Here is a 22,699-nt window from a genome sequence, read left to right as displayed (position 1 = left end):
CAGAATATTCCGAGGAAATTCCGAGGAAAAATGTGTTCCTCGGAAAAAACCGATGAATTCCGAGGAAATATTATAGGGATTTTACAAAATTCCGAGGAAATTCGGACGAACTAGTGATCGATCGATGCGTTTTTGGACATATACCCATCGATCGATCACATTGTTACGCTTTGGCCCATCTTAGTGATCGATCGACGCGTTTTTGGACATAAATCCATCGATCGATCCGTTTATAAAAAAACATTCGAGATTTTGAAACTCCAAACACTAGTTCCTCGGAATTTCCGAGGAACACTTGATATCCTCGATCGATCGATGGGATAATCTCATCGATCGATCACATTGTTACGCTTTGGTCCATCTTAGTGATCGATCGATGCGTTTTGGACATAAATCCATCGATCGATCCGTTTATAAAAAAACATTCGAGATTTTGAAACCCCAAACACTAGTTCCTCGGAATTTCCTCGGAATATTCCGAGGAACACTTGATATCCTCGATCGATCGATGGGATAATCTCATCGATCGATCACATTGTTACGCTTTGGTCCATCTTAGTGATCGATCGATGCGTTTTTGGACATATATCCATCGATCGATCCGTTTAAAAAAAAATTGACATTTTGAAACCCCAAACACTAGTTCCTCGGAATATTTCGACGGAATTCCGAGGAAGAAAAGGGTTTCCTCGGAATTCCCTCAGAATATTCCGAGGAAATAGGGTTTTTAAACCGAAAACAACGTTTTGCGGTTTGAATAACACCTATATAACCCTTATTAAGTGTCTTACGTTCATTATGAAGTCAAAAATTTGTTCCTTACCCTATAATAAACACTTTTCCGATTGTATGAACGAAATCCCCACAACATAAGAGAAACACTTATACACTTTAATGAACGGTAAATGGAATACTTACAATTCGTTTTGAAATTTGTTATATCATGGTTTATGCTCATCTATACAAAGAATCCTCAATGATATGCATTACAATTGTATAAGAAATGAAATACGGCAAAAAAAATTGATGTTTTGAAACCCCAAACACTAGTTCCTCGGTATTTCCTCGGAATATTCTGAGGAAATTCTGAGGAACAATATAAATTAATAGAAATACATGCACAGGATATTCTTTTTCCTCGAATTAATGAAAATATTCCGAGGAAATTCCGACGGATATTTAAGTGGCCGTCGGAATTTCCTCGGAATATTTTCATTTAACCGGGCAAACAAGCCGCCAAATATTTCGCGAAAATTGAAATTGAAAATACTGAGGGAATTCCGACGGAAAATATCCGTCGGACCCAAGGTTTTATAAACTCGAAACGCATCTTCTTCCCCATTTCTCTCTTCTTCCTCTCCGGCGATCTCTCTCTCCTTCCGGCGTTCTCAACCTTCTCTCGCGACGATCTCTCCGGCGAATCCTTTCCATTCTCTTACAAATCATGTAAGGACCCTATCCCACTCTCTTTGGTCCTATTTGTTAGGTTTTTAAGTAGATTTGATGATTTTAAAAGGTTTTTGATAGATTTTTGTTAGGGTGATTGGGTAGGATTGTGATTTGTTGTGTAATAGGTTTAGAATTGTGATTTGGTTGTGTTGAATTGATTTAGAACTTTTTTTATAAATTGTTCATTATTTTTTTATTTACAAAACGTTTTTTCTATATAAATTCGATTTTACAAAACGTTTTTTGTATATAAATTCGATTTTTGGATTTATAAAAGATGATTTCATATTTATAAAAATATTTATATTTATTAAAACTAATTTTGTATTTATAAAACATTTTTTTGATTTATAAACACTATTTTTTATTTTTGTATTTATAAAAACTATTTTTAAATATACAATTCGTTCTTTGTATATAAATTCGTTTTTTGGATTTATAAAAGATGATTTCATATTTTGAAATTAATTTTGTATTTATAAAATATTTTTTTTGATTTATAAACACTATTTTATTATTTTTTGTATTTATAAAAACTATTTTGTATTTATAAAAAGATGATTTCATATCTATAAAAATATTTATATTTATAAAACTAATTTTGTATTTATAAAACATTTTTTGATTTATAAACACTATTTTATTATTTTTTGTATTTATAAAAACTATTTTGTATTTATAAAAAGATGATTTCATATTTATTAAAACTAATTTTGTATTTATAAAACATTTTATTTATTTATAAAAACTATTTTATTATTTTTTGTATTTTAAATATGTTTTCTATTTTAATTTTAATTTTATATTTTCGAATTTCAATTTTAAAAAATAAATTTATAATTTTTTTTTTAATTTTGGAAATACTCCGAAGAAGTTTATCCCTCGGAATATTCCGACGACATCTTCCTCGGAATATTCCGAGGAATTTCCGACGAACTTGTGGTCCTTGGAAATTCCGAGGAAATAGGGTTTCCTCGGAATTCCGTCGGAAATTTCCGAGGGATTACCGAGGAAAGATGAATTTATGAGGAGTTATTTCCGAGGACTTTTTTCGTCGGTATATCGTCGGAATAGCGTTATTCCGACGACATACCGATGATTTTTTCCCTCAGTATGCCGCTGTTTTCTTGTAGTGAAAATGTAAAAGCTCTTGGTTGATCTTCAGGATAGACATGTTTGACTTTTTTTTTTTTTTTAAATAAAATGTGAAATTTATTGATCTGTGTAAAGAATGACCATTTATAAGAGACTACAAAACTCTAGAAGAAAACTTTACAAAGTATAAACTTTTTCTGCCATAGTATTATCCTGTGACCGCAAACCATCTCTGCATCAGTCCAGCCAACTTATGCTCAGACTTATACCGAAGGGATGTGATTCTGTTTTTCACTGCCTTGTCGACGATTCGAACGACTTGTTGCACTGTACGATAGCCAGTCTGATGTCTCCTGTCATTTCTTTCCTTCCACACATGATAGATGCAGGTTTGAAAGACCATTTTTACCAGGATCTTGTCTAGCAGCTGAAGGTTGTTATTGCTCACAAACTGCACAGTATGCATCCAATCTGGATCAGTTCTGCTACATGTAAGTCTGTTCGCAAGAGTATCCCATACCGTAAATGGGTAGGGACAGGCGAAGAAGATATGGTCTCTAGTTTCATCCCTCTCTCCACAAAGAACACAACCCTGCTGAATCCCCCAAGCTCTCATCCTGTCACCAGTAGATAATATGTTTTTCACAGCCTACCAAACAATGAAGGAGAACCTTGGCACTCCTTGTGTGAACCAAACACTCTTACTCCAGAATACTACAGGCCTTCGGTCTCTAATTTGATCCCATGTTTTAGCTGATGAAAAACATGTCTTATAGTTGTCATCTGAATGTTTCCATAGCACTACATCTCCCCCTCGTTCTTCATCTGGTACCGGCTCAGCCTGTATACGGGCATGAAGCTCATGATAGTGTTGGCTTCTCTGTCCCCTAACCCTCCACTCTGATTGTCTAGCTGCATCATTGACCCGAGCATTGCGAGCTATACCCAGATAACAAGTTCCGACGTTACCCGTGATGTCTATAAGTCTTCCCATACGCAGCCAATCATCAAACCAGAAAAATGCAGTTCTTCCATCATTTACCTCAAACCTCATAAACTCATACACCAGCGACCTCAGCTTCAAGAGTTTTCGCCACATCCAAGAGCCTCTCCCATCCTCCTTGACATGTTTGACTTTAAGCAAAGAGTTAACAAAGTATATCTTATATTGTACCAATGTTAATACCTCTTGAAGATGGTAATCCAAACCCCATAAAACAAATATCTTGGAGACAAACAAATGTATACGCATAATAACGTAGATAACAAATATTTATCTGGCAGTTGTTAAGTTGACGAAAGTGAAAAATGGTATAAGATTACATTACAGTTGAGCTTGTTAAGTTTACAAACGCTTTTCACATTCTCCAAAACTTGCACATTAATAAACGCATGAACCCAATGAGAAAAGGTACTCCTTCCGGTAGATCCTAAAATCTACACTAAGTATTTGATAGTGTTTGAGATATAAAACTAGGGAAGAAAGAACTTCGTGGACGACAATATCCTCAGAACACAACGATAGAATTGGATTCGAGTTGACAAGAATGGACTTTATTCTTATGCCGAATAACATCGAGATCTCGGAGGAGAGAAAGATCGTGACTGAACTCGGGGTTGAGCTGCCTACGTACCTGTTAAGGGATCAAGTCTAAACGTAGTTCGATTATGTTCATCTCGAATGAGAGGTCGGTTTCATCGGTATTGAGTGAGATATAAATGTCATTGTATGAAATACAAGCTCGGGCCATTATCATGATATCGGTTTGGCTATCTCGAGCGAGAGATCGGCTTTGTCAGTCTCGTACCGTTTATGAATGTTTGATGAGTCCTTAAGGACTCGGGCGGGCTGGTTACATACTAGATCAGACATAGTATGAAGGGCTCTCGTCCTTCATCAATCATGGATGCGTATCATCGTGACGTAAGGATAACGTCTCTACAACCCGTCTTCTCGTTGAGGTGTCTTGAGAGAAGAACTTTAGTCTGATCAAATACATGGCTGTACTTGATCCGTAAAGCACTCAGCAGCACGTCGTTGATCCCCTCTCTTTGTCTTTACAAGTAGAATAATATAATTGTGTTTTGTTGAGCTCGTGAGATCTCTTTTCCTCAGGTTCTCTTATGGGAGCTCTCGTTCTCTCCCGCCGGACCCCCTTTACCAGAGCTACGTCTCTGCCCTTTATAGAAGATCTTGCCTCTGTCCCCCTTGGTTTGTTGCTGCACGTGCTCCTCAAATACAGCACATGCTTCCTTATTTTTAGGGATGTCGAGACCGTTTCTCGTGGAGTGTTGTTACCTTTCTTTGACTTGTTCATCTATCGTCGGTTTAGTCTTTAAACTATTTAAATCATATCGGGAAGAATGTTCCGCCTCGAGCTCGTATGTTCGACATGGGCCTCCTCTTTGTTCTGGGTCGCGCGGCCCACACTTCCTTCGGCCCATTCGGAACATGGACCAAAATTGGGTCTAATACCGCCGTTTCGTTATGTAAATAGTTTTGCTTAAAAGCACGGGTATTAAGAAACTTTAACCTTTTCTAAAGCAGCAATAAAAACATTTATTTATTTATTGCACACATACGTTTTGTTTGCAACATTTAATTAGAGAGAGATTATTGTTAGTAATAAAATTAATAAAAAAATTGAAAACTAACGACAAGGTTTTAAGTTTTTAGTGGAATGTTGTTTATTTAAATTGTTTTATTTCTTTGGGCTTTGAGAACATCTTATATTGCGAAACAAATATTTTTTTGCTAAAACTACTTACATATAGAAATGAAGAAAGTATTTATCAATACATTTTTCATACCTCTGCTTTACTTGATTCATTGGTAAGGGTGCCATTAGCTCCGACCTTAGAGCATCGGTATCGGGGGCCCTTAGGCCCGTCCCGTTGTTTTAAATGGATCGGTAATAAATGAAAAAGAAATTAGAAGAGAGTGGGACGGGCCTTTAGTAAGGGCTGTTCGGGCTCGTCCCGTAGGCGACGTGGCAGCACGGGAGTGGGCGATGGAATCCGTGTTGTTGGGCTGTTGTTCTCCTCGAGAATTCCGAAATCGAATTCAAAAAAAAAATCAAAAGCTCGATGGCGATGGCGAAGGCGATGGCGAAGCCTTGATCTCCAAATCCATCTCTTCAAATCGAAAGCCAACCCTGCGTCTTCTCTCTTTCACTAGAGTGGGAGATCTCTTTATCTCCCTTGGCGAGGTCGCAGCTTCCGGCATCGTTTGATCCCCCGATCCTCCTCCAATGCTCAATCCACATCGGTTCGCTTCCGTTCCAATACGACGAGAACCAATCCTCTCCAAAACCTTTGAGAATCGTCCCAGCAACAAAAAAAAAACAAGGTTTGTTTTTCAAGTCCGATCTGATTTCAAATTTTTTTTAGGGTTTTCTCGAAATTCGACGACTAAAATGGTATTTATCCGATGTTGTTTGATAGATTCGATGGCAAAAAGATATAGATTCATTGGTTTGAGAACAATTGTATAGATTCTAGGGTTCGGCCATTTATGATAGTTCGTATAGATTTCAAAAGCTTTCTATGGTTCGATTGTATGATTGTTTCGTTGTAGCTTGTGTGATTGTTTCGTTTTGATTGTATGATTATTTAGTTGGTAAAAAAACATCCTTGTTCGGTTCAAATTTCTATGTTTGATTGTTTAGTATAGATTTGATAACTCTTTCTGGTTATAAAATTTCTTTGTTGTGTACGTGAATGTCTTTGATAACTCTTTCTGGTTATACCTTTTGACTTTTTTTTGTAGAAAGAGTTCATAGTTTAAGTCAAGACGGTATACTGTCATATTCTATATGCAAATTGGCCCTCAGTAATCGTATAGATTTGATTCGTATAGACTAATAGTTTAGAGTTTGATTCGTATAGATTTAAATATCTCATGTCATTTGTCTTCATTAGCTTTCTTCATGAGACTTTGCATTTTCCATAGTTTGTAGTTTATAGATTAATGTTTATATTAAATGCTAGATATATATTTAAGCCACTGATGTTTAAAAAGAAATTTGATAGTTTTTTAGTTGTGTAACAACATGGGATTTGAGATTTCTTGTTCGGAGTTTGCTATTAAGGCGGTGATGTACTTTTATTCTTCACTTCCTCCTATTTAAATATCTTACCTTTTCTCTCTTCTATCATCTCATTAGTCTTTCTCCAAGAAATCTCTTATATTTTCTTACTGTTATGGATCCAAGCAATCTTCGTAGCCAGTCCTCTAGCTACGTAGGACTGCTTCACAGTCAACAAGGTAGCGTTTTCCATGAAAACTTTCCTTATGAAAGTTTTCATTCTAGTGTTAACTTTGGAGAATCACAGACTTTTCCGGCTTTCAGTTCACAACAATCTCAAGACGCACTAGTGGAGACACCAGTAAAGACACCAGCAGCCCGTGTTGTAAGACGCAAATGGAATCCAGCAGATGACGAGGTGCTGATCAGTGCGTGGCTTAACACTTCCAAGGATGCTATTGTTGCAAATGAGTAGAGGTCGGGGGCCTTGTGGAAACGGGTTTCTGCTTATTATGTATCAAGTCCTCATGGAAGAGAGGATGGTGTGAGAGAACACGGTTGTTGCAAGAAGAGGTGGCACAGAATCAATGAGGATGTTAACAAGTTCTGTGCCGCATACTCGGCAGCAGAGCGACAAATGAGAAGTGGTGAGACTGACACTGACGTTCTGAAGAAGGCGCATGACAGTTTCTTCTCTGATCAAGAGCACAAGTTCACACTTGAACATGCTTGGTGTGTGTTGAGGTATGAACAGAAGTGGCTCAGCCTTACCACACCCACGGCGGGTGGCGTTTCGAAGAGGAAGAATGTGGAGATAAATTCTCAAACTTCTACCAACGAAGGCTTCGTTGATGTTGAGAGCAGGCCCGAAGGTGTCAAGGCTGCTAAGGCTAAAAGAAATACGGGTAAAGGGAAGTCCGTGGCTGAGATTGCGACCATTTGGGAAATGAAGAAGGACGATTTAGTGAGGAAGGAGAGACTGTCGAGGCTAGCAATACTAGACACGCTCCTTGGCAAGACTCAACCATTCAGTGAGGCGGAAGATGTTGTGAAGAATAAGCTCCTAGCCGAGTTATTCTGAAAAAATTTATGAAGAAGATGTCTCTTTATGTCTTTAATTTTCTGTATGCTCTATGTTCTTGTTTGGTTTTGCTCTATGTAGTTCCGGTTTCCTTAAATGGGTTCTTATAAATGAATCATTTTCTTTTAATGTGTTTGCTCTATGTTTCTAACTTTATAGCTCTATGTGTATCTAATTTAAATTTCGACAATGTATGCAGGTTAAGTAACTATGGGACATTACAGCTATACGCAGCCATCAGATGACGAGGATTTATTTGGAAACAATGACGACATTGACTACAGCGAGACGGATGATCTCATACGACGTGACCAAGCTGAGTTAAGCTTGGAATGTAGTTCACAAGTTCACTACCCACCGCAACCGGAGGTTGACTTTGGTTTCCCGCAGGTTTGCTATTGTGGTGCTAAGCCACTGCTTGCAACGTCTAACACTATCAAGGTATGTGCTAGTTAGTTACTGACTTGCTTATGTGCTACTTTGTGTATGTGCTTAGCTAGTCTTGCGTATGTGAAACAGGGAGAAGATATTACACTTGTGCGAAGAAAGACGACGGCGAATGCCATATCTACAAATGGTGGGATGAGGCGCTGATGGAGGAGATGAGAGCCAGAGATATACACATGCTTCAGCTGGGTGAAAAGGTAGAAAGCCTAACCCTTTTGACTGACTATGACACATAGCAGAAGATAAGAAACCTAGAGAAGATTGTGGGTGATATGGCTAAGTAGAAATCTTCTTTTAGTTATGGGTTTGAGTGCTTTGTAATAGGCATAGTTGTTCTTGTTGTTGTAATAGGCTTGGTGGTTATGTTTGGATAATTTTAACTATGTAATCGATGTATTTTCTCGGATGTAACCGACATGGTTTTGTTTTTTCTTTTCTCGGATGTAACCGATATGGTTTTGTACTCTTTTATTTGTGCTCGTAACCAAATAGAATGGTTGACCATAAGTCACATGATCTTATTTGTGCTCGTAACCAAATAGAATGGTTGACCATAAGTCACATGATCTTATTTGTAACATAAGTCATAAGTTAGATTGTTTATACACATGTTTATTTCATTTATAACCATAAGTCACAAGTTGGGTTTCTTTGTAAAAATAAGTTACATGATCCAAAGCCACATGTTTATTTTGCTTTTTACCAATAAGTCACAAGATGTACTAAAGAGTTTATATCAATATTCATTCACGGGAGGATTCGTAGAGACTTCTTCTTTATCATATAAGTATTGAAACTTCTTCTCTCATTACAAATGTGGAAAGTCTCATCTTCTCTAAATTTCTAAACATTTTTTTTCTGTTGTAAAAATTGTCTATGGCTTCTTCTTCCCATTATCATTACCACAAAGATGATGATGATGAATTAGATGACGTATTTGAAGATTTATTTGAAGAATTTGATTTCAATCCAAAACCAAAAGAGCGGAAAACACGAGTTTTTATCGAGAGACACCGGGAGGAAGGCCATTAGAAGCTCTGGAATGATTATTTTAGCGAAACTCCAACATACCCACACAATGTATTCCAGCGACGGTTTCGAATGAACAAGGCATTATTCTTGCGTATTGTGCATCGTCTCTCTACAGAAGTTGAGTATTTTCAACCCAAAGTAGATGCAACCGGACGGTCGAGTCTAACTCCGCTCCAAAAATCTACCGCATCAATTTGTCAATTGGCGTATGGTGGTGGGTCTGACACAGTTGACGAATATGTCCGAATTGGTGAAACAACAGCTCGAAAATGTTTGCACAATTTTTCCGCGGGAATAATCAACTTGTTTGGCGATGAATACCTAAGACGTCCCACACCGGAGGATCTGCAAAGACTACTATATATTGGAGAACAACGTGGGTTTCCAGGGATGATTGGAAGCATCGACTGTATGCATTGGGAGTGGAAGAATTGCCCCACAGCTTGGAAAGGAATGTATTCACGAGGAACCGGAAAACCAAAGATTGTCTTGGAGGCGGTAGCTTCATATGACCTCTGGATATGACATGCGTTTTTTGGAGCTCCAGGTACTATGAACGATCTTAATATTCTCGATCGATCACCCGTTTTTGATGACATTATTAACGGAATAGCGCCACAAGTTAACTTCTATGTTAATGGTAATCCATACTATTTGGCATATTATCTCACGGATGGTATTTATCCAAAATGGGCTACTTTTATTCAATCTATTCGACTACCACAAGGTCAGAAGCATTCATTATTTGCTCAAACCCAAGAAGCTGTGCGAAAAGATGTCGAGCGTGCCTTCGGAGTCCTACAAGCTAGGTTTGCCGTTGTTAGAAATTCATCTAATATTTGGGATAAAGAAAAAATATGAAATATTATGAGAGCATGTATCATACTCTATAATATGATTGTCGAAGATGAACGATCATCAGGAACTGAGGACAACGTTCATGAATTTGAAGAAAGAGAGGAGGTTGCTACATTTTCCGTCAATATGCCTTCACCTATCGTGAGTACAATTAATCGTCGAATAAGCGTTCGTAATAGACAAGTCCATGAACATTTAAAATATGATTTGATTGAAAATATTTGGGCTAAATTTGGACATCTTACACATAACATATAATTTATAAGTTCCTATTTGTATTGGAATAAATGTTTGTGTGTGTGTGTTTTTTTTTATTATGATGTTTGATATTTTTTTTTTCAACTTTGTAATTTTCTTAAGATTTCAATTTTAATGTTAAACTTCTCTTTTATATATTTTATTTAAAACTTCTTTTTATATGTTATTCATTATTAAAATAATAAATTAATTAAATAATAACCTAAGGGATCAGAAAAGTCCCACTAATAATCTACCAAATTTTTCAATGTTCTTAGCTTAGGTACCTTAACATATAAACTTAATAAAAAATGCTAAGGGCCCGTGGGTTGAGTCCCACCAATACCAATGCCCTTAGCAGCTATTCAGCAGGGAAAGGAAGTGTCAGCTCTCCTAGCTGCAAATTCCATGACACAAGTGTAAGAGAAAGTATATAGTCAAAACATGTACCCAAAAGACAGTTTTTTGTAATCAGAAAAACTACACAGTGGTTCAAAAGACAGTTTTATAGTCAAGGTGGTTTGCTTCGAGGATGAACACTTAGAGCATTTATTTCATCCTTTCTTAGATTCCTTTTACATTCTTTAAGCTATAGAAAATTTCTCAAAAACGAAGCAATAGATGTAACAAAAGTCTTGTTTGAATATAATTTCACATTCGTTCAAAAAAAAAATTGAAAGTTGTCCCACATCAGGAAATTAGTTTGATAAAGAAAGAAAGAAATTGAGAGTTGTCCCACATCAACTAGTTGGGGGAAATGAGGGAATGATTAGTTGGGTATAAAAGGATTAGCGTTGAATTAGTTTTAAAGCATGATCCTTCAGGCAAGTTAAAAGGGAAGTGATGAGTGGTTAATAACTCGCTAATAATGCGAGAAGAGTGTTTCGCTCGGCCTGTTACGACAATTGAGCGCTCTCAATAGTCAAACCATCTGATCCCTCACGAAGATTTTCTACGCCCAAAAACTAATCACCATGAATCCACATAATCTACGTTTTCTTACCACTTAAAGTGCTCCGAGTGGCCAAGGAAAATAAAACCTATGACAGTACTCACAGCTGTGAACTCTTACCATTAGGCCAAAAATACTTGGTTCTGAATTAATAACTTTTCTTTTCTTTTAAATTTTTGTATTTTAAACCTGTTTTCTTTGAGTTTAACATTTTTAATGCTGATGCCTTTTCCCCCTTGAAAATAGTGTTTGTAAGTGATTATTAGTCAATAATTTTCACAATATTTATAATAATTTTATGATTTCTATTTAAATAGAAAAAATGTTAAATTAAAAAACAAAATACAAGGATCTATATTATATTTTTTTTGGCTCTCTAGAGGACCATATAAGAAAATGATCCATTTTTCTATTTATTTTGTTTAAACGTCAAGGTTGACTAAGAAACATGATGGTTGTCGTAGTTTCTTGAAATTTGATAACACAGTTTCGTGATGTTAAAAAAGAAAAAGAGAATATAATCTCTTTTGAAATTTCTCCTTTCATCATGAGTTCTGCGTCATTGCACACATTATCATAGGGACCGAAAGTCTTTAAAAACCAATAATCTGGGAACTAATCTCTTTTTGTTATGAAACTAGAATTCTATGTTTCTCTATTATTCACAAACATAAGTAACCCTTTATATATAGGAAATTATACCGTCATAGAATAATGAAAAAACTAAAGAAAAGAAATACAAATATGGAAAGAGTACAAATCATAATCTAATAAAGAAAATGCAAGATGCCGATTCTCTCTCTCTCTCCTCAAGGTCGACTCTCCCTCTATCTAGCATTGGGCCGGTTATGGACATCCACAATATGATTTATAACACTCCCCCTTGGATGCCATAACCATACATGGATTGTAATACACTTTAGATGTTGCCTCATTAAAACCTTACCAGGAAAACCCAGTGGAACAAAACCATGGTGAAGGAAAAAGAGTATAACACGTATTACTCCCCCTGTTCTGAACAACTCGCGGCTGGCCTCATGAACAGTCAAGATCTCCGGATGGTTTGAAGATGTGGCCGCGATCGCCTGCTTCATGGAACGCCATGATATGGCCGTTCCACCATGTGTGAAAACATAGTCTGTCTGTGATCGAGCATTGTGTGGATCCGAAAGATAACCTGCATCAGCAAAATCAACTAAACCTTCTTTGTTTTGGTTAGTATAAAATAAACCCAAATCTTTCGTTCCTTGCAGGTAACGAAGAACATGTTTAATCCCGTTCCAGTGCCTTTGGGTTGGACAGGAGCTTAATCTAGACAATAGATTCACGGCAAAACATACATCTGGTCGTGTGACTAGCCTGATACATCAAAGCTCCTATGGCACTGAGATATGGCACTTCAGGACCAAAAACATCTTTATCGTCCATCTGAGGACGGAACAGATCAGTGTCCAGGCCGAGGGACCTCACGGCCATGGGGCTGGATAAAGGGTGTGAGTCGGCCATGTTGAATCTCTTGAGTACTTTTTTGTATATGCCATTTGATGCACAAGGATTCCATCTTTAATGTACTCAAGTTGTAATCCCAAACAGAATTTCGTTTTTCCTAGATCTTTCATTTCGAATTCTTTCTTAAGATATTCAACTGTTTGGAAAATCTCTCCAGAGGTTCCTAGGATATTCAGATCATCAACATACACCGCTATGATCACAAATCCTTTATTTTCAAATTTCTTTATGAAAATGCATGGACTGATCGGGTCGTTCTTATAGCTCTCTTTTACTAGGTACTCACTAGTCTATTGTACCACATTCGACCTGATTGTTTCAGTCCATAAAGAGATTTATTCAACCTTATACATTGTTGTTCTCGAGAACTCTCTTTGTTTTTCAATTCAATACCCTCTGGGAATTTCATATAAATCTCATTATCCAGTGGACCATATAAGTATGCACTTACTACATCCATTAACCGCAAGTCTAATTTTTCTCTCTTATAGCCAGACTTATCAGGAATCTAAAAGTAGTAGCATCCACCACAGGGGAGTATGTCTCCTCATAATCGATTCCTGGTCTCTGTGAGAATCCTTGTGCAACAAGCCGTGCTTTATATCTCACGACCTTACCGTGTTCATTTTTTTTCCTCACAAAGACCCACTTATAGCCGACTGTTTTAACATCATATGGTGTCCGGACTATTGGTCCAAAGACATCTCTCTTATTTAAAGAGTTTAACTCCACGTTTATAGCTTCTTTCCATTTGATCCAATCTGATCGTTGAGTGCACTCATAAATAGACGTGGGTTCATGATCCTCATTCAAATCCATAAGTTCAAGTGCTACCTTGTATGCAAATATATCATCAATGTCGACATTCTTTCTGTTCCATTGTATCCCAGACAAGACATAGTTTATTGAGATCTCATTATTATCAGGACCTTCCGTACCTTGAATCTTGGCGTCCCAAGAATCAGTATTAGATACATCAGGGCCAGCCGCATCTAAGCATTCATGATCGACCGCGATCGCTATTAGGGTTTTGGGATCGGCCGCGGTTAAGTCCCGGGATTTAGGAACGGCCGCGGTCGTGTCTAGGGTTTCAACAACCTCAGTTTCATTATCTGCACATTTCTTCGTTTTCCGAGGGTTCTTATCTTTGGAACCTATTGGTCTACCACGTTTCAAACGTTGTCTAGACTCTGTAGCAACTTGATTGTGTCCTTCTTGAACATCAATTCTGATTGGTGCATTAGCAGCTGGTATATATGACTTAGTCACTCTATTCGGGTCAGCAAAGGAATCTGGCAATTGATTAGCTAGCTTTTGTAAATGTATAATCTTTTGGACTTCTAAATCACATTCATGAGTCCGAGGATCTTGACAAGATAAAGATGTTTAATTCCACGTAATCTTTTTTTTTTACCAGCTTATTGCTATCTCCCCCTAATGTTGGATGTTCGGATTCATCAAAGTGACAATCCGCATACCTGGCCTTAAATAAATCACCCGTAGTTGGCTCAAGGTATTTTATAATCGTGGGGGAATCATATCCAACATATATCTCAATCCTCCTTTGAGGTCTCATCTTTGTTCTCTGTGGTGGAGCAATTGGTACATAGACGGTACAACCAAATGTCTTAAGATGTGATATGTCTGGCTCATGACCCGTAAGCAATTGTGATGGAGAATATTTATGTTCACTAGACGGTCTGATACGAATCAGTTCGGCCGCGTGCAAGACTGCGTGTCCCCAAGCTGTGGCCGGAAGCTTAGACCTCATAAGCAATGGTCTAGCTATTACCTGAATTCATTTTATGAATGATTCGGCCAAGCCGTTCTGTGTATGTACATGTGCCACGGAGTGTTCCACACTTACCCCCATGGACATACAGTAATCATTAAACGCCTGGGACGTGAACTCACCAGCATTGGTCTCTATCATTCCGACATTAGCATAGTAAAAGGCCAGTAGAGAGCGCATGTATAGAGTCTAGGACTTTCTTATAGCGTTGGCCGATATCTATGATCTGAAGGAACTCTTTATTTCCTTCGCCCTTAGTCTCAATATGAAAACCATTCATTCGAATGTCTTTAAAGCTCAATAGGCTTCTCTTAGAGCTGGGTGAATACAATGCATTAGATATCTCTAGATGCGTACCCTTAGGCAACAGGATGTTAGCCTGGCCGTAGCCCTCTATGAGACTGGCTATACCCGGAATGATACTTTAGAGACTTCATATAAATACTTTCATTCATTAATAAAATAAGTTCAAAGCAATCAAAACATGGAAAACACAAAGCAAAGAACACAAAACATAGATGTCGAATTCAACTTCATTCTTTTAAACAATCTGAAGTTTCATAATCCATAAGATCGTCTCGTTCATGATTGAAATCATCTTCACCATCTTGATAAGTCATATGAGTTTTAGGATTCTTTCCTTTCAAACTCTCTTGGTAGAGGTCAACAAGATGTTTGGGAGTCCTACATGTCTTAGCCCAATGATTATCCATACCACATCTATGGCACACGGATTTGGTCGAGTTTTGTGGCTTGAAAGATGTATGACGGCCTCGGCCATGTCCACAGCCTCCATAGGAGCCACAGCCATATGAGTTGCCTTGGCCTCGACCAAACGAGGTTCGGTCTCGACCACCACGTCCATGCCATTTTCCACGACCACGGTTGTGTTGGCTATCACTCTGGACATGGTTTGACTCTTTCTTAGCCTCTACGGTCGCACGTGCCTCAGGTAATGGGTTTGTTCCAAGAGGTCTCAATTCACTGTTTCTCATCAACAGTTCATTGTTCTGCTCAGCGAGCAAGAGGCAAGAGATCAGATTAGCATAAGTTGTGAAGCCCTTCGCATGGTACTGTTGTTTTAACAACACATTGCTTGTGTAGAAGGTGGAAAAAGTTTTCTCAAGCATATCCTTATCCGTTATATCCTCACCACACAGTTTCAATTTTGAAACTATTTTAAACAGGGCCGATTTATACTCGTCCACGGACTTGAAGTCCTGGATTCTGAGATTCCTCCAATCATACATAGCCTTTGGTAATAACACCGTTCTCTGGTGATCATATCTCGTTTTCAACTCTGTCCAATGGCCTAGAGGATTCTCAGTAGTCAAATACTGATATTTGAGACTCTCAATAAGATGATAGCGTATAATTAATATCACACTGTATCTATCTTTCTCACTTGCATTATTGCCCTCGGCGATACATTCACCGAGTCCCTTGGATTTTAGGATGATCTTAGCATCAAGTGCCTATTGCAAGTAATTATCTCCAGAGAGATTTAGGGCAGCAAAATCCAAGTTGTTGATTTTCGACATCTGAAATCATATGTTTCATAATTTAGATTTAAAAGTGTTCAAGCGAATGCAATCAGTATGCTCAAGCAATCCGGATTCTAGGTATGATGCAAATAGGTCATTCTTATATGATGCATACATGTTCAATCTTAGCATTCAGATTCTATATGCAATCAGTTTGTACTATTATGCATGCATGATGCAAACAAGCCGCACGGCTACAATCTTAGCAAACAGTTTTAATGCAATCAATACAATAGTTATTCGTTTTCAATCTTAGCAAACGGTTTTCTAAGAGTTCAATGTGTAATTGCAATTCAACAGTCGAGCAATGCAACAATTAGGGTTCATTCGAGAATGTATGAAAACTATCAATACTAGCAGATCATTATCATGACGAGAATGCATAAATCATTTAACCTAGCAAGCGATTTCTATTTCAATTCAAGCATTCAGTTTTAATCAATCAAACAAGATAGTATTCGATTTTAATTTCAAGACATTAGGATTTCGATCAAACAATCAATACGAGTTCAATTTGAAAATCATTCAATCGGTTTTATCAATTCAAACAACCAAATTCAAGAATGAGATTATCAATCCTAGCAGTCGATTTCTATGTGATCAAATTCAATACGGTTTTAATTAATCAAGGCTAGCATACTATATCCAAACATACAGTCATTCAAACAATCAATTTCGATTCAAAGCATTAGATTAGGGTTTCGATTTTAATTCATTCAATCAATCAATTTGATTTCGAATTAGGGTTTATAAAATCGAATGTGTTTTAGTATTAGGGTTTTAAATAAAATCGATTTCATGCATTCATGCAATAAGCATGTATGCGGCTAGGATCATGGATATTAGGGTTTCGATTTTGATCTTAGATCATTGGGGTTTTGAGATTCAAAACCATTAAGGTTTCGATTTTAATTGATCAAACAATCAATCTCGATTAGGGATTGTGGTATCAAACTTATTATTATGAGCTTCGATTTACTCATTGGGGTTTTGATCTATTACCCTATTGTTTTGATTTCAACATTAGATCATACTATTAGGGTTTGTAGTTTTTATGGTTTCGATTCTTATCTAACAATCAAATTCGATTATGGGTTCTCTTTAAAGTTTCGAATTACCTTAACCTCAAGTAGGGTTGAATGGACCACCAAAGAGATGAACCGCGAGCTGAAACTGATCGGAACGCGAGCTGATGTTGTCGTGAGCTGTCTGATTGCTGAGATCGGGAACGCGAGCTGTCCGCGAGCTGTCTGAAATCGTCTTGTTTGCGAGCTGAGGTTGAACAAGCCGAGATCGTCTGAGCTAGGATCAGGAACGCCTTGAGCTGAAGCTGATCGGGAATGAATTGCAAACAAGGATCGAGATGTAAGGTTTCGCGATCGGGATTAGGATGGTTCGCCGGTAAGGATGTTCGCCGATTAGGGTTAGGATTTTAGGCGGTTTGTTTTAGCTTAGGGATTTAGATTCTATCGTGCTGATAACGTGTTGTGAAACTAGAGAATGAAATTTATGTTTCTGTATTATTTATAAACATAAGGAACCCTTTATATATATAGGGAATTACACCGTCATAGAATAATGGAAAGACTAAAGAAAGGGAATACAAATATGGAAAGAGTACAAATCATAATCTAATAAAGAAAAGGAAAGATGCCGATTCTCTCTCTCTCCTCACGGTCGACTCTTTCTCTCTCTAGCATTGGGCCGGTTATGAACCGGGCCGGTTATGGACATCCACAATATGATTTATAACACTTTTGAAATTTCTACCCTCGTTTTGTATTGTGTACTCATTTTCTTCAACCTTTCTTTACTCTCATCTCTCTAGTCTCTCATGGCTCTTTCATCTTCGCGTAGCTGGAGATATAACGTATTCTTAAGCTTCCACGGGCCTGACGTCCGCAGTTCATATCTCAGTCACTTACGCAAACAGTTTGAACGCAATGGAATCATAACGTTCAATGATCAAGAGATCGAGAGAAGTCAGACCATTAAACCCGAGCTCACTCGGGCAATACAAGAATCAAGAATCTCGATTGTGGTGCTCTCCCAGAACTATGCTTCTTCGAGTTGGTGCTTGAACGAGCTGGAGGAGATTTTGGATTGCAAGGAAACCGGACAGATAGTGATGACAGTTTTCTACAAAGTGAACCCATCTGATGTGAGGAAGCAAATCGGAGGATTTGGGAAGGTTTTCAAGAAAACTTGCCAAAGGAAAACGGAGACGGAGATACAGAGTTTGACTAAAGCCCTGACGCATGTCGCCAACATAGAAGGAGAACACTCCTTGAACTGGTTAGCTGTTATGCTACAAAACTCGGCTTAAAGTTTACACTTAGCCATATAGACATGATGGATATAATGATTTTTTTCATCTCATTTTTAGGGTAAACGAAGCGGATATGATTGAGAAAATTGCCACCGATGTTTCGAACAAACTAAATGCGTCATTGTCAAGGGATTTTGATGGCATGGTGGGACTTGAAGATCATTTGGAAAAAATGAAGTCTTTGTTACATTTAGAAAACAATGAAGCGATGATTGTTGGAATCTCTGGTCCGGCAGGCATTGGTAAGACTACCATTGCGAGAGCTTTATTCAATCAACTCTCTTTTTCTTTTCCGCTTAGATATTTTATGGGAAATGTTAAGGGGAGTTATAGGAGAACTGATTGTGATGAGCATGGCTTGAAGCTGCGTTTACAAGAACAACTACTTAAGAAAATTTTGAACCAAAAAAGAATGAAGATAAGTCACTTAAATGTAATATACGAAAGGCTAGGCAACCAAAAGGTTCTCATCATTCTTGATGACGTGGATCATCTTGAGCAGTTAGATGCACTTGGCTAGAGATATTTCTTGGTTCGGTCATGGAAGTAGGATTATTGTGACAACGGAAGATCGAGAGCTTTTGCAGCAACATGGTATCAACAATGTATACAATGTGGCTTTTCCATCTAGTGAAGAAGCTCTTGGGATCTTTTGTCTATCTGCTTTCAAACAAATTTCTCCACCTAATGGTTTTGGGAGGCTTGCGGAACGAGCAGCAGAGCTTTGCAGTAATCTTCCCTTGGGTCTCTGCGTTGTGGGTTCATCTTTGCGTAAGAAGAAGGAGGACGAGTGGGAAGTTGTACTGCATAGACTAGAAACTAGTCTTGATCGAGATATCGAGAGAATACTTAAGATCGGGTATGATGGTTTACATGAGAAAGATCAAGCTCTCTTTCTATACATTACAGTCTTCTTCAACTATACAAAGTGTGACCATTTGAGTGCCATGCTTGCTGACTTAGATGAAAGAGACGGGTTGAAAACCCTAGTTGATAAATCTCTCATATGTATATCTACCAATGGGGATATACAGATGCACAAGTTACTACAACAAGTGGGTACACAAGAAATTAAAAGACAAGAGCCTTGGAAACGACACATCTTAATTGACCCTTATGAGATTTGTGATGTCCTTCAATCTAGCACAGTAAGATCTTCATTAATTTACTTCTTAAACAGAAACTTATACTCATTTCGTTTCGATTTAGTTGTTGTTGTAGGGAAAAAAATTTGTCTCAAAATAAGTGTCGTTTTAGAGTTTCAATGCAAAATTTATTAATAAGATTCTCTATTTTATTTTTCTATTAGTTGAAATATGGTTACGTGTATAAGTAATTGCATTTTTATTTTGGAAATATATAAAATCATATGTTTTCTTAATCTGTGTGCATAAACGTAGAACGACAATTAAAATGAAAAGGAGAGAGTACTATTTTGCAGATACTATATTTCCTTGTTAAGCTATCTGACATATTGTGCTAACAAATACTTGGGAAAATTTCTAGGGTACTGGTACTGTGATGGGTATATCTTTTGATATAACTGAAATCAGCAAAGTGTCTATAAGCAAGAAAACCTTTAGAAGAATGTGTAATCTCCGATTCCTCAGAGTTTACAAAAGCAGAATTGATAGAGATGTTGAAGTGCACATACCAGAGGAGATGGAGTTTCCACATGGACTGAGGTTTCTACATTGGAAGCCATACCCAAGCAAGTGTCTCCCTTCTACGTTTCACCCTGAATATCTTGTGGAACTCGATATGCAGCATAGCCAGCTCGAAAAGCTTTGGGAAGGAACCCAGGTTAGTCTTATGTGTTGAAAAATCCAAAATTACACTCTTGTCTTGTCAAGTTCCTTCACTTATCTGCTGTATAAATTCTTCATCTTTCAGCCGCTTGCAAATCTCAAGAAGATGAATTTGTCAGGGTCATGGGATTTGAAAGAGGTTCCAGATCTTTCAAATGCCACGAACCTCGAGTTATTGGATCTGAGCGGCTGCATGAGTTTGGTAGAGATTCCATCCTCTATTTCAAATCTTCATAAACTACAGGAACTGATGATGATGTTCTGCATAAACCTAGAAGTAATTCCAGAGGGGTTGAACTTGATGTCTATTGAAACAGTCAATATGGTGGGGTGCTTACGATTAAGAACCTTTACCCAAAGTTTCATGCCTTTCAACCTAAGACATATTTTTCTTACCAGCTGCGAGAAACTCCAATCATTGCCAGACACTGTTTCTACTGAACTCATAACCCTAATTGCGAACAATTGCCAGTCACTCTAAAGAGTACCCAACTGTTTTCACTCTACAAAAGTGGCACTCAATTTTATTAGTGAACTTAGCTCTACAAAAGCTCAAGTTCAAACATCAACTCAAACTCCCGCCATAACAAGACTTACTCGAAGAAGAAAAGGGAAAAGCTAAGACGTATGAAGAAGACATACCTTGTGCTGTTCTCCAATTGAAGTGTGACAGCTCAGACTCAAGTGATCAACGGTCACAAAGAGTTAGTCTTTCCCAAAAGAAGCTTGACGACAAAACACAGCTCAAGACCAGTACGGATAGAGCGTTTTGTGTAAAGCTGTCCGATGCATTCTCAGCCCTTGATGGAGAAGCTGATACCGGATGAAGCCATCTGTCTTAGCTTAGGGCTTTCACTTGCTTTTTCTTCTTTGTATAAATATGCAACCTTTGTAAGAGAACAGCCTCTGATGCTGAAATGAATAAAGATTGAAACTTTATCTTCTTCATCTTGTGTGTGATATTGAGGTTTCTTATATGGTATCAGAGCCATGGAAGCTCAACATCTAGAGGTCTATCATCCTCCTTCTCTTCGCATCACAAACAGTGTCACTGTCACTTTGACAGAGAAGAACTACATCCTGTGGAAATCACAGTTTGAAGCCTTTCTCAATGGTCAAGGTCTTCTCGGTTATGTCACTGGTCAATCTTCTCAACCCGCTGCTACTCTCACCGTCACTGGCATCGACGGCTCTGCTACTCAAACGCCAAACCCTGACTCTACCAAATGGTTTCAAACGGATCAAGTGGTAAAGTCTTGGCTTTTAGGCTCCTTCTCTGAAGATATCCTCAATCTTGTCGTCGATTGTCAAACGTCTCATGAGGTCTGGATCTCTCTAGCTTGCTACTACAACCGCTCCACATCTTCTCGGTTGTTCGAACTCCAAAGGAAGCTCCAGACAATTCTCAAGCTCACCAAGCCTATGGCCGAGTATCTTCAAGAGATTAAGTTCGTTTGCTCTCAACTCTCGTCTATTGGTAGTCCAGTTCCCGAACGCATGAAAGTCTTTGCTGCTCTTCATGGTCTTGGTCGAGACTATGAACCTATCAAAACTATCATAGAGAGCTCAATGGACACGATCCCCACCCCAACCTTTGAAGACGTCATTTCTCGGTTAACAAGCTTTGATGACAGACTACAGAGCTACAACAGTCAGTCTGATGTCTCTGCATCTAGCGTTCTACACTCAGCGTGGCCGTGGTCAGAAATTTTGCTCCAGAGGAAGAGGCCAAGGCCGAGGCTCTTACTCAACTCATGGTAGAGGTTTTCATCAACATGTTAGCTCTCCTTCGGGTTCATCAGTTGCTTCAGACTCAGACAACAGACCAACTTGTCAGATCTGCGGTAAACCAGGCCACAACGCTCTACGCTGTTAGCATCGCTTCGACAACAGTTATCAGTTAGATGATCTCCCTGCTGCACTCACTTCTCTCCGCATAACTGACCTTACCAACAATGGCCATGAGTGGTTTCCAGATTCTGGAGCATCGTCTCATGTTACTAACTCTCCTCATCACCTCCATCAGTCTCAGGTCTACACTGGGTCTGACTCTGTTATGGTAGGTAATGGAGAGTACCTCCCTATCACGCACACTGGCTCCACTAGCTTGGAATCCACGTCAGGTACGATTCCTGTCTCTGATGTCTTAGTATGTCCAAAGATCGCTAAGTCTCTTCTTTCAGTCTCTAAGATTACATCAGACTATCCCTGCTCTGTTGATTTTGATTGTGATAATGTGCGTATCTATGATAAGGCAACAAAGCGGCTTCTTCTTCAAGGGCCTCACACTAGTGGTCTCTACTCTTTGCGATCTTCACCTCCTCAGGTCTTCTACTCCAACAGACAGATCAGTGCGAGTGATGAAGTGTGGCACCAGAGACTTGGCCATCCTAATCCGCTTGTTCTGCAACAGCTCTCTGCAAATAAGGCAATCTTCATCAGTAAAAGCTCCAAGACTATCTGTGAAGCTTGCCATCTTGGAAAGAGCTCTAGATTACCTTTTTTTTATTTTAGTTTTGTAGCTACTAGACCTTTGGA

The 22,699-nt window shown here is 38.3% G+C and overlaps 3 protein-coding genes, 1 non-coding gene and 1 pseudogene across 4 annotated transcripts; 4 read left to right on the top strand and 1 right to left on the bottom strand.

Annotated features, from left to right (window-relative positions):
* Positions 1-2,752: 2,752 nt before the first annotated feature.
* Positions 2,753-5,810, bottom strand: LOC106394309. The gene is made up of 4 exons (XM_048767671.1): positions 5,699-5,810; positions 3,216-3,678; positions 2,954-3,161; positions 2,753-2,911 (listed from the first exon to the last, which is right to left on the bottom strand). Exons 1-4 carry the CDS (start codon positions 5,808-5,810, stop codon positions 2,753-2,755), a joined length of 942 nt encoding a protein of 313 aa, XP_048623628.1.
* Positions 5,811-6,747: 937 nt separating this feature from the next.
* Positions 6,748-7,653, top strand: LOC125592480 (glutathione S-transferase T3-like). Its single transcript, XM_048767670.1, has 2 exons — positions 6,748-6,990; positions 7,048-7,653. Exons 1-2 carry the CDS (start codon positions 6,748-6,750, stop codon positions 7,651-7,653), a joined length of 849 nt encoding a protein of 282 aa, XP_048623627.1.
* A 3,409-nt stretch (positions 7,654-11,062) lies between these two features.
* Positions 11,063-11,166, top strand: LOC125593735. Its single transcript, XR_007329629.1, has one exon. It is a non-coding gene; the product is annotated as a small nucleolar RNA Z279/snoR105/snoR108 (small nucleolar RNA).
* Positions 11,167-17,688: 6,522 nt separating this feature from the next.
* On the top strand, positions 17,689-19,992 carry LOC106394313 (annotated as a pseudogene).
* LOC125575566 (disease resistance protein RML1B-like) lies at positions 19,875-21,153 on the top strand. The gene is made up of 2 exons (XM_048767669.1): positions 19,875-20,156; positions 20,247-21,153. The coding sequence occupies exons 1-2, from the start codon at positions 19,875-19,877 to the stop codon at positions 20,640-20,642; spliced, it is 678 nt and encodes a 225-aa protein (XP_048623626.1). The 3' UTR covers positions 20,643-21,153.
* Positions 21,154-22,699: the final 1,546 nt, after the last annotated feature.

The sequence above is a fragment of the Brassica napus genome, chromosome C9, assembly GCF_020379485.1.
Source record: "Brassica napus cultivar Da-Ae chromosome C9, Da-Ae, whole genome shotgun sequence".
NCBI classification, from domain to species: domain Eukaryota; kingdom Viridiplantae; phylum Streptophyta; class Magnoliopsida; order Brassicales; family Brassicaceae; genus Brassica; species Brassica napus.
The sequence above is the reverse complement of the archived record's forward strand: the minus strand, read 5'-3'. Positions and strand labels throughout refer to the sequence as shown.